Raw genomic sequence first — 13,008 nt, 5'->3', positions numbered from 1 at the left:
GTTGCACTGTGGTAAGGGAAGAAAAGATGTTGGTAATAGAGTGGATTAGTTTGTATGCATCATACTGTTGTCACAAGTAAAACAAGGATGTGGAGGTTTCAGCATGGTTTGCGGGGGCACAACAAGGTTACGGCTGTTTCTAAGATAGTACCTAGTTACAATATACCAGTGTGGTTAGCATGAAGCATGTAGTCTGCAGAGACACAACATTATTTGCTTAAAGCTGATGAGCTTTGTATGTCACAGGTAGATGCTTTGATCTGCTACCACTAGTCTACAACTTTCCTTTCAAATTTGGATTGCCTAAAATCAGCTAAGAAACAAGAAGGGTTAGTGTTGTTATCAAGAAAGTCTAAAATATAAGGCAATATATTTATTAAGTCATCATGACAGCCTGATGTAGACTGTTACAGATGTCCTGTAAGGCTCTAGTCTAAAACACTGACAATTCCTGCTGGATATACTCTTCATTTACTTTTTGATACATAACTGCTTTACACTTCAAGCAAACCACTTCCCAAACCTTAAAGAGAATATTCTAATCACAGTTATGAGCTTCAGTTACTACTACAAAATGTCTAGGGTATATGGCCAAAATGCAATAAAGATATATATAAAAATTAAAGAGTATTCTATGCAGAGATAAATTGCTTAACAGAGGTCAAAGGCTTTTTAGTCTGTGTTGATAAAATAGCCCTGATTCAGGAAAGCACTTAAGCATGAGCTTCATTTTAAGTTTATTAGTAGCCTTTTAGTGTTAAACTCATGCTTAAACACTTTGCTGAATCAGGCCTGAGTGAGGAATTTTTGAATAAAATACAGGATGGTCACTAGGGCATTAACAAATGCAGAAAAAATGCCAAAATGACAGTATGTTAGCCAGGTATAAGTAGACAGCCAGAAAGTGGATACTACTGTGCATGCTTCCAGGTTAATGAACCAATACGAAAGAAGGGCACTTTTACATGTCATGTCCTGAAAGTGTAAGTTTATTGATCTGTGTGAGTTAGACAATCACAAGTACCTAGCTGCTATAGCCATTAGTCAGAATGTTTACAAATGTGCATATGCCACAAAAATGAGCATAATTGGAAAGTTAAAGAATATATTTGATCATTGGGGAATTCCAGAGAAACTAGTTACAGACAATGGCCTACAATTTAGAGATACAAATTTCATGAAAAAATACAGTTCCCTTCCTATTACTATTAGCTCTCATTATCCTTAACAGAATGGAGAAGCTGAAAGAGTTAGATAGCTAAAGAAATTTTGTAGGAAAAGGCATTCTTAGCTTAATTAAATTTACAGAGCAATGCTGAATGGAATGACTAAATTCAATTCAGCTCTACTGACACTCAATAGACAAATAAAAACTATAGATAGTTCCCACCTTGAAGAATTTGCATCCTACACGGAGAAAGTTTAAAACGTGCTGATAAGAGAACAATAAAAAGATAGAAAAGTCATCTTGACAAGTATAATTCCATGAGAACTTTTCCAAAACTTCAACCAGGAGATGCAGTAAAAAAATTGGATGGAGAAAAAGGTTGGGCAACTTCTGTAGAGGTGAAAGAGAAGAAAGTTTCACCAAGATCTTATTTGGTACTAACAAAGAGTATGTTATACAGCAAGTACATGTTGCTCTGTGCTGTACAGAATGCTAGATAGAGCACCATCCCAGGTAAACAAAGCCTGAACCTCAGTTGCCTAGAAGATTGTCCTTTCGTAACTGTAATATATAGTATTATTTAATAAATGACTCCCTTCAAGAACTTTGATTCAATGATTCCATATAGCATGACAGCTATTTGAAAGTTCACAGAGAATTTTACTATTTTACTATTGCTCACACTGTGTTTTTGCACTTGAAAATGAGCCTGGAAATACTCTAAAAGGTTGTAATTAGAATTTATCTAGATATAGTATGTTAAAAATTGAAACATTAGGAAACAAAGGTTAGATATCTCTGCTAATATCAATAAGTATACAAGCAAAGAGACCTGTGGCACCTTATAGACTAACAGAAGTATTGGAGCATAAGTTTTGGGGGTGAATACCCACTTTGTCAGATGCTTTCATATACATTATGGCTTTCACATGTTTCAGATGTTTTGTATACATTATGGCTTTTCAGTAATTTGTCCTCATTTAATTGAGAGACAATTCTGTTTTCATTTACATTATTAGTTTATTAACTAGAAATTATGAGATGCTGTATACAATTAACAAATGTTTGTGTTATATTCTATCAGTATTAACAAAAGATGACTTTGCACATAGGACTGGGAGATATTCTATTCCTATAAAATTATTAAAGAACATATTACTAGTCAACAACTAAAGATCAGCTTCATTTTATTTAGCAGAATATTTTATCTGAAATAACTACACTTCTTTAATCAAGTGCACTTTTATTTAAAACAGAGTATAGATAACATGTAATATGCTTAATTATTATAGGACTTGACCTGCAATCTTTACTCACATCAGTAGACCACAAGTCCTAATTTCTACAAAAACCTCCCTTACTGTTTAATTTTTTTTCATATTTTAACATCTTTATATATTTCTCCATCAGTTGATTGTGTCTGTTCATCTCTTTGTAGAATCACTTTAATATCCTACACACAAGAAAATTGAAAACAAAGTTAAAAGAACATGTCAAGTAACTTTTAGGTCACAATTAAAACTGTCATAAATTAGAAAGTAACAATCTCTGCCTTTCCAGAAGCTGACTATCCTATTAATGAGAAGGAGGTGTACGTGTATAACTTGCATTTTAATTGGGATTTAGTCATGTAAATCTCTCTTTCCAGATATCAAATAAGATACTCAACATACTCTTTATTTAATTTATTTAAGAAATATTGGCACTGTCACTGGGCTAAGGTTCAATAGAATATTTTGTAAAGAAAATTACATCTTTTTATTTCATTTGTATAATGCCAATATCACAGCTCCATACTACTGTAACATGATATTATAGACCAAACAATTACAGGTTAACATGTCATGAATTACAAAAATAATTGTCTAGTATTACAGAATAAACCAATCACTTATTTTCCACTATGGAATTGTTATATGTATTGTTCCAAATAAATCATGGTGTGGTGCTTCAAGCATGTGATGGGGATGTCAAGGTGTATTGCTCTTAATTTATGTCAAATTTGGATTTTAAGTAACCAAATCCAGGAAATTCAGTCTTAAGGCTTAAATCTATCTTCTTATCTAGGCATAGGAGGGTTCTTGAATCAGTATGAGTTTTGTACTACAAATGCTACAATACCTAGAGAAGAGCTTAGGAAATGGTGGCTGACTCAGAACTTTTCCTTTTGCTGGTTCAATTTTGACAGTTAATCTTTGTGAAAAGGCTCTTTCTTTCCTATTTATGTAATGTGTAACTAAAATAATAAAAGAAAGTCCCATGTTGATGCCACTGATATATCTGTCTCACTACATATTTGATACAATGGTATGAATTTTCACCATAGATTTTTTATCTGTCTGCCTATCTTCGGGTTTCCTAGCGTACGCTCCACAGCAGTATCTAGGTGCTTCCCTGGTAGGTTAGGTCTGCCTGGTGGCTTCATGAATCTTTTCCTCTTCTTTTCCAAGAGAGGAGGCTCTACTTGGCATGTGAACAAATGTGGCTTTTGTTGCTGTTTTTGTTTTTCCTCTCTCTCTCTCTTCCTGTCCCTCCCCCATTAACTAAACTATAAACCAATGGTTCTCAAACTTCTGTACTGGTGTACCCCTTTCACATAGCAAAGAAGATGAACAATTACATTAAAGACATAGTGTACTGAGTTTTCAGTAAAAACATGAATAGCAATCTATTAGCTTTCTAGTGTCTGATATTAAAACATTGGTGATTACAATTTTACCTTAAGCAGAAAACATATGTGAAAAATATTTTTTCATGTTCTAGGCTAAATCCACAGGTTTTATAAAATAAACCAGATTATCTTTAAATACTTCTTTCTCAGCTAATATATTTTGTCCAAATTTTTAAAGTCCAGCTTTTCTCTTTTTTTCAACCACAAAATTATCCATAATTGTTGATAGCTCACTAGACAAAAAGCAGTAAAGCATTTCACTGGCCTTTTGTTTTACAAGTTAGTGATAACACTTTAGGACTAGCTGGAAGAATGGTTCAGTTTAAAACAGCCTCTTTTCAGCACAATGAGTCAGAAACTGACGTTTCAGTTCCGGTTATACAGAAATAAAATGTTAGCAAACGGAAGCGTCAGCAAGTCCATTATCAGTATTTATCAGTACCACATGAGGTAAATGCTGATACCAGTTAATTGTAATGCTTCTGACACTCTAGAGCGTGTTTTATTACTAAAGTTTTCACTTTAAAATATACAGTTGTGAAAAATCAGTAAAACTGCAAGAAGTTACTATTTGTTGTCATGGAAAAAGTGCAGAGGGGCACCACTGACATGCTGCGTGGGCAGGAAGCAGAAATTCTAAGTATAAGATTAAAATATAGTTGTATAGTATAATATTACTCTAAAAATGAGCAAGGATTCATATGGTCCATGATCTGCTGCAGTAAGGAAAATGACAGTGTAGCATTTAAGAAAACGGTACATGTACAAAGGAAACCTCCTTCTGGGCAACTTCAGTGTATGTAACCAACAATTACAAAAGAAATCAAAGCTCTCAATGACCTCACATGCACTGCAGAGCTTAACTTTTTCTGCTCCTGATCAATAGCTCCAACAGACAGAAATGTGCCTTTCTTCAGTTTCGTGCAAGAATAATATCTCTTGTTATCTGAACCAATGTTTATCATTATTATTAGCAACTGAAGAAAAATATTTTTTCATGTATGTTTACACTTCTTATGTCCTCCTTGATGGAACACATGATGGCGTGAGACCACACACATTGATCTCACTTTTTGAAAATGTACTTAAAGTCCCGTTTAGGAGTTGAGTTAAATTTTCCACTCTTTGTGCACCAATACACCACACCACATAGAAAATGTTTCTCAAGTTTCAGAAGTATCGTGAGCACGGGCTAAGAATGATTCATCAATGCTCCTCCTGCCCCAAGTATTAAATACCTTATCTACTGTGCACGGGGGAGGTGTGGGAGGGGAAGAGGGGGTGGCAGCTTGCTGTCCTTACTAAGTAAGGACTACAGGAATTGTCCTTATGAATTGAAGCAGGGTATTTCTTCATTGTCAAATGTTATATCAAGTGTTGAATCCATATTAAGACACATGTATGTTTAAAAAACTGCTGCTAATGTAAATTTTACAAATGTTACATGAAATGGTCTATGTAAACTCTTTGGGGCAGGGACTATCATTCCCTGTACATTAGTACAATACCTAGCACAACGGTACTATGAATTTAACAAGGCCTCTAGGTGCTACTGATATGTCGATGTTTAATAATAATATTAAATTACAATTACTTTAGGAGGAGCACCCTGGAAGGCAGTGCCTCAATAGTTACATTTATTTAAAATATACGTGTGTGTGTATACACACACACATATATAAAATACTATCTAAATGTATTTGAAATCTGTGCTTTGATATGCTAAACTAAGAGATTTGGAACAAAAAAGAACTTAAATAATCTTTATGCATAAATAACATAACAGTGTCAAATGCTTTAGGAAAAACTGAGAGGCGAAGTGGGTGAAGTAATATCTTTCATTGAACCAACTTCTGTTTGCAAGCTTGCACAGAAGAGATTTCACTTCACCCACCTTGTCCCTCTAATACCCTGGGACTGACATGGCTACAATAACATAGCAAACATAAAAAAAACCTGTACATTTTATTTTGGATGAGAGACAAAAAAAGATAATGGCAAACTGGGGAAAAAAAGATACCAGTTGTCAAACTGTGCCCATTGACCTAACTAACTAAGATCAAAATATTCCACTGGAAATAAGTGGTTATTCTAAACAGTAAAAGGTATTAGTAGATGTTAAAGATCTATTGTAGACTATTTTTGTAATTTTATTACAATGAAAAGAGTATTAATAAAAATGTATTCAATAGAAATTTTTAACAGTTCTGAACTTAAATAAATGCTTACACACACACACACGCTGCGTGTGCTGGTGACAAGTGTAGACTGACAACACTAAAGAATGAAGTTGTTTAATAAGCCAAAAAATGGATAGGTTGCGACAGAGAGCTTGGTCCACAGTTCTAACGTGGACAGAAAAGGCCAGAGATACAACAGTAATAAAATCTTCGTGTCTATTCAGTCCTTGGTCTTTGTGCTGAGGCTAACAAAGAGGGTACCAAACAGAGGTGGTGATTTATGATATGGTTACTGGTCCACAAGGAATTGGACTGAGCCAACCAACTCACTTCAAATAGGTCAGCAAACATCCTATCAGAGGATAATTATTTTTGATCAAGATACCATTGGTTTGATTTGAACTGGTGACCCAGAAGTGAAAGGCTTTCTAATTCATAACCAGTTTCCTAAGCCAGCCAGTGCTCCAACATGTATATTTTAAAATCCTGAATTTTATATTTAAAAGAAAATATTTCATCTATATCTACCTAAATATTTTTCTCCAACTAGTGTTTATGACAGCAGAAGTAGCAACATTTTAATCTTAGAAACCACACCCTAGCTTTGCTATACTTATCTTGCAAAAGATCTCGAAATAGCAGCACTGTGGTTGAACTTCATTTTTTATAAAGATTTTTATGTTCACTTGAGGATATATGGAAAAAATCTTTTATGTTAAAACTACTGTATTCTTAATTTTGCTTCCTTGGAAAAGGGAAGTTTACCTACCTATCAAATGTAGTTCTTTGAAGAGGTTGTATGAATAGAACTATATTCCTGAGAGTGCATGTGTTTTGGACACTGTGGTCAGAATTCTATGGAAAGGATATAGTGGCCACAAGGACCATGAGTATGCTCCTTCATGAATATGCACAATTAAGGCAAAGTTGTATAAGGAGCTATGACCTTAGTATGACCACTTGATCAGAATTTTAAAGAAAGATTCCAAAGAATTGGAGATTGTGGAACCACACCTGTAAGTACTGTTACTGGATGTAACTTTGCTTTCTTTTTCAGTACTATGAGTATAGATCACCATGCCCGTTGAGATTAATTAGCAATAAAAACCCTCAAAAGAGAAAAGACTGAGGGTAATAGTTAAATAAAGATTTCAGGTCTGCATCAAGCCAAGTCAAGCTGCCAAGTCAAGATATGCATGCATCAGATCTAACTGCCAGATTAAGAGATAAATGTATTACTTGAGCTCCAGACCGCCTTATGTATCTTCAGAAATAAAAGTATTCCTGAGACATGCTGCAGAAGTAATTTTGGTTTAGAGACTATGTCCTAAGACCCTCAGGTACTATGCAAGTTTGCATATATTGTTTGATCTTCTTAGGCAAACTTTGGAGATTGTGCCATTTTGAACTTAACCTGCAAGCTACAAACAATGTAGGCAATTTATATATATTTAGTACTATCAAGACAGCTGCTAAGGTTAGACTACTGGGAGGTTAGCAGTTTAGTTAAGATGGAAGAAACAATGTTGGTTAACAACTTATTTTGGCCTTGGTTACTATAGTCCTAGCTTCCTATGCTCCTCCTTGCACAGATGGTCCAACAGTGGTAGAAGTTTGTCCCACAAACAGAAATAGTATTTCATAGCAATGTCTGATAATTTGCAGTGCACAATTATCCATCACTGGCAATTTTTAAATTAAGATTGGATTGGTTTTATAAGATATGTTCTAGTTCAAAAGCAATTATTTTGGGACGCTTTATAGGCTCTGTTATATAGGAGATCAGACTAGATGGTCACAATGGTCACTCCTTGCCTTGGAACCTATGAATCATAGACTTGCTGATGATTTGCTGCTTAGTGCATCAATAGACTTCGCCTACTTCTCCTTTGGCACTGATCTGAAAGTTCTCCCTGGCTTGGTTCTTTTGTTGGCAGTTAAGACTTTTTAGTGATCTAGAAGCAGGATGCCAATAAACAGAAGAAGAGGTCTGTGTAGTTTCAAAGCTTTTCTCTTACACCAGCAGAAGTTGGTCCAGTAAAAGATATTGCCTCACCCACCTTGTCTCTCTAATATCCTGGGACCAACATGGCTACAATAGCATTGCAAACACTGAAAAAACTTACATTTATATTGGGATACTTGATACTACGTACCTCTCCACTTTGATACAGCTGGCATATATGCAGGTGTGAGCCACAGGTCTTAAGATGGCCTCCAGGAGACCTTTGTTTATTGTACATGTTACTATGCCTTTCTGGTTCAACTGTAACATATTGAGTGATCAGCTAATCTCACCTTGACCCACCACAAATTCCATATTCAGAGCTTCCATATTATATTCACACAGGTTTTTAAAGTTCTAGAAATCATCAGATGGTGTAGTAAAGCAGATCCTACATTTGCATTCAGGGAGAAAGATTGATTGGTCTTCTTAGGATCCTGACCATCTCCATTTACATCTGAAGAACCAGAATGCTTATCGATATACTATGGACTATAAATACACTCAAAGTTTTCTAAGGAGGGAAAGAAGTTGAAGGAGCTGACTTCTCAGAAATCTTCACATGGAGACCTTCCCTTGGAAAACTGACTCCTAGTGGTTCTCATCACAAATTTTTTGGTGGCCTCAGAGTACGACCACCAACTCCTGCTGGTGGCTACTCAGACAATTTTTCCTAAAATACTTGTAAGGCACTGCGGAAGATTTTGTTACGGCTTAGCTAGGGCTGTTCGCCTTGTCAAGGACAGGTTATTAAAGGTTGCTGTGTACTAGTGCATGCTGTATGTAACTGGTTAGAACTGCTTTGCCTGGAAAGCCTCTGTGTGTTTGGGAAAGTGTTACGAGCCCTTGGCCCTTTGCCACAAGAGATAGCCCCAGCTGTGGGAAAGCTCCCACATGCCTATGTATGAGCTGCTTTACATGCTATTAACATAAAGTTATATCTACCAGAAAAAGTTTTGCTGCTTTGGACTCAGCTCCCTGCTTTGTGTTAGCAACGTGCGGAGTCCCCGTCGCGGGTGTGTTTTCCTTACCTTCATTAAAAGACATATCACTCACTGTGTGTGTGGCCTCGTCCTTGCAGAGCACTCAGGCACGTAACAATACTTATTTAGATTTAGGAAAAACAAATAAATATCCACAAATGCATGTCCAAAACATCATAATTTATTTATGTGGGTTTTGTTTTTGTAGACTCAATCATAAAAATAATGTACCGTTGTCTCCATTCTTTACTGGATTTACTTAACAGAAAAGGAACACAAATAAGGTGCTTTACATTTTCTTGCCTTTTTTGTTGTTGTTTTTGTTGTTTATTTGGTTGCTTTTTATTTTTAGACTTGTTAGTTAGTAAGTCTGCTGCTATGAAAAGTGATACTTGTACGTTAATATCACTTTTCACAGCCTCCCAGCTAGCTACTAAGTCTGTTGTGAAAAGTGATATTAACAAACATACAAATATCACTTTTCACAGCAGATTTACTCAGCCCTGGCAAGGCCAGGGCCGAATTAAGCCCTGAATGGGCAGGTGCATAGGGAGACATCAGGGGTCAGTGGCAATGGGGGCATGGATGGGAGGACAGGAAAGGCAGCAGGTGCCAGGGGCAAAAGGGGGGAGGGTGAGCCTGGGGCCAGAGCCACCACCATAAAGCCAGAGCTGGGGTTGGGGGCAGGAGCCAGGCCCAAGCCCGGGGGCCAAGCCTGAAGCCTCATGGCCAGGGCCTGAGCCTGAAGCCTTGGAGCCAGATCCTGGAGCCTGAGCCCGAAGCTCCACGGTCAGATCCCAGGGCTCGAGCCCGAAGCCCCACGATAAGATCCCAGGGCCTGAGCCTGAAGCCTTGTGGCCAGGGGATGGAACCCACCCCTGCATGGCTGAAGCCCAGGGCTGGAGAAGGCATTGGGGATCAGATGTGACAGAGAAGTGGCAGTGAGCCTGGGGCTGGAGCTCATTGCCACGTGGTCAGGAGATGGAGCCTGAAACCCCACAGATGGAGTCTGGGGCCTGTGGCAGAGACCAGGGCCGCTGGCCAGAGCCCAAAGCCCTGCGGCTGCAGCCTAAAGCCCCACAGCTGCAGCCTGCCATCTGCCATCCAGGGATGAAGCCCAGCCCCACCGCTCCCAGGAAGGTGGGGAACTCACTGGCTGCCTACTCCTCCACTCTGTGTCTCCAGAGGGGGCAGGGTTCAACCCCTGTTGGCAGCCCTGGGGGAGGGGCCATTGCTTCTCCCCACCTCCCCTCCCAATCAGTACCCAGGAGGCTGTGATCACAAGAAAAGCCCCTGGTGGTCACATGTGGCTATGGTGGCTATATTTGAGAAACACTGTCCTAGAAGGTAGAGCCTATAAACTCTAATATGGCCGAAGAACACCATGGGTAATGGTGGGTAATCTCAGCTTTCAATAACCTCATTTACCATCAGAAATGTGAGACAGACACCAAACCCTAAGTTTAAATGAGGAAGGCTAGTCACTGGTGAGTGTCTCAGATCTGAGAATCCCCAGGTGAGTCTCACACTCCATTGCATCAGGCACAGAGGCTGATCCAGAGAACTCTCAAATGTGAACCACCAGTTCTAAAGAAGCATGCCAAACTGGAGACCCTTGTGGAGTAATGGGCAAAGGAAAATGGAAAACAAATAGTTCCTTCCCATAATTCAACCACAGTGCAAAGGATGAATAGCATCTTCCAGTGAAACAGACACAGAGCCTAGAGCCAATGCACTTATTTAGCACCAAGAGCAAAGGCTGTAGCAAATCCATTCCTGCGCTGAAATTTTGTAGGGCCATATTTTCATTTACTCTAAGGCCACTTTACAGCAGTCTGGCAGTGAAAAGTGACTGGAGTGCCAATAGGAATCTGGCCTAAACTGACCAAAGTTGGACTAAAGTGACAGAGAGAGGTCTTTTTGAACTAAAATATAGTTACAAGAAAATGTTTTACTTATATAAGCACCATGGAGCCAAGGAATTCCCTCTAATCGGTTAACTGGACCTACAGAATTGCTTATTTCAGTTTTTTTATCCTTGTTAGTTATAACAGGCCAAATTATTTTTAAAATGGGAGGACATGGGCATTTAAGGAATATCAAAAATAAATTTATTTTAATTGGAAGCTTCTAATGAAATAAGTTTACCAATCCTTTTATATTTTTCTGTTCTGGAGAGCACTTAGAAACTTATTGAGTGGCATCACCGCCAACACATGGACCATCATCATTAATACAACTTGTTGGGATGTGGGGTTTTACTATCACACTGCTGGGTCCTTTCTCTCAGCATGAAGAATAGTTTTACTGAACAAGATGAAGAGAAGGCAATTGATCATCTCCTAAAATGTGAACCAAAGATGCCTGTTGTTCCCCTTCCTACTGTGCCCATTTTAACCAGTTTTTTTCTTGGTTATTTGGATAATGTGGATTCAGGTAAAGCATTCTGGTAGCTTGATGTACAACAATCTGACACAGCTGTTTGTTTTGTGTTGCCTTACTCAAGACAATGGCTAAATGCCACAATCTTGCTCAGTATTTAAACTTTAACACTAAAGTAGCAATGTTTTTTGTATTTACATAGCATGTTTTTATTTTTTAAATACTTAATTTTTTATGTTATTTATAAGGTTTCATTCATATGGCATCTGTAGTGAGGTGGCCTGGCTCCCAGCTGCCCCAGAGAGCGACGAGTCTCTATGTACGCCAAAGTGGGCGGAGTTGCTGGAGCCTGCGCCCACCCCCAGAGGTCAAGGCGCAGGGCAGGAAGTATAAAAGCCCAGCCCCAGGGCTCAGAAGCTGCCTGGCTGCCGGGAGAGGCCAGACACTGGTGCCCTAGCTCCTGCTGGGGAGACTCTTGCCACCTGTGACTGACCCGAGGACTGGCCATACCTGCGGAGACTGGATGCCAACCAGACTCTGGAAGAGCCCCTAAGCCGACCAGTACAAAGGAACCCCAAGGAGCTGCCCAATTTACCCCTCGCTCAGTATCCTGAGGAGCCCATGGTGTGGGACGCTGTGGAAGACACTGCCGAGACAGAGGTACCGGTAGAGGGGGAGGTTGGAAGTAGCCTGGGGGCAGCCGACCCTAGTCTGGCTGCAGCACACCCAGGGCCAATGTCAGTGTGTTGCGGCCAGGATCCCCACTGACACAGCAGCAGGCTGCCTGCTGCTGTTAGGGCCCCAGGCGGAGACGCAGAGGAGTGGATGGGCCTGCGTCTCCCCTGCCACCCCACTTATGGGTGGCAGTCTCCCCCTCGCCCGACACTCAGGCCCAGGAGCCTGGGCTTCTTAAACTATTGAACTGTTTGTTCAGCCCCTGCCCGAGGGTCTGAGCCCTGAACTCTTGTTTGCTGCCCTGCCCTGATCTAGGGCCTGGGCTTAAATTACTTAACTGTTTGCTCAGTCCCTGCCTGAAGTCTGAGCCCTGAACTGTCATTTGTTGCCCCACCCTGACCTAGGGCCTGGGCTTCCAATACGAGACTGTCTGCTTAGCCCCTGCCTGAGGGCCTGAGCTCCTGGCTGTTTCCTGCCCCACCCGGCTAATTCACCAACACACTGGACTCATGCAGTGAGGCAGCCTGGCTCCCAGCCACCCCGGGGAGCGGCAAAACCCAACAGTGGATGTTTACAGCATCCTATACAAAATAGAAGTGGGTAGATTATCTTATCCTTAATGACTTATGGCCAGAACATGCCATTAAGACACTAACTATGTAGGAGGTGGAGTGAAGTCACTCTACCCAAGAAGGAACTTAGAGAGACTGTACCTTAGCAGGCACAGTCTCTCCGTTAGATCTCAAGCACACAGGAGGAATGTGCATGTTGCACCATACCTTTAGCTGGCCTTGCCAGCTCTACCTGGCCAACTCTAGGATCAGTCTTTTCCCTGCCTGCTTTTGTGTGACTTGTGCCTATGGGGGTGTTCATCTCTCCTCTGAGTGCATGTATGTCCCTTGTGCATGGGGAAAGGTACGGCTCCTTGCACCTTCTCCCACACC

The 13,008-nt window shown here is 39.8% G+C and overlaps 1 protein-coding gene across 1 annotated transcript in view; it reads right to left on the bottom strand.

The window, feature by feature from the left end:
- Positions 1-979: 979 nt before the first annotated feature.
- The window catches only part of LOC116824566 (sperm flagellar protein 2-like), a 39,684-nt gene continuing 27,655 nt past the window's right edge, over positions 980-13,008 (bottom strand). The window contains exon 8 of the mRNA XM_075066912.1: positions 980-1,558. Within this exon, the coding sequence (XP_074923013.1) occupies positions 1,346-1,558 (213 nt within the window). The 3' untranslated portion in view covers positions 980-1,345. The remainder of the gene's footprint in view (positions 1,559-13,008) is intronic.

The sequence above is a fragment of the Chelonoidis abingdonii genome, chromosome 6 (genome assembly GCF_003597395.2).
Source record: "Chelonoidis abingdonii isolate Lonesome George chromosome 6, CheloAbing_2.0, whole genome shotgun sequence".
Classification (NCBI taxonomy): Eukaryota; Metazoa; Chordata; order Testudines; family Testudinidae; genus Chelonoidis; species Chelonoidis abingdonii.
The sequence above is the reverse complement of the archived record's forward strand: the minus strand, read 5'-3'. Positions and strand labels throughout refer to the sequence as shown.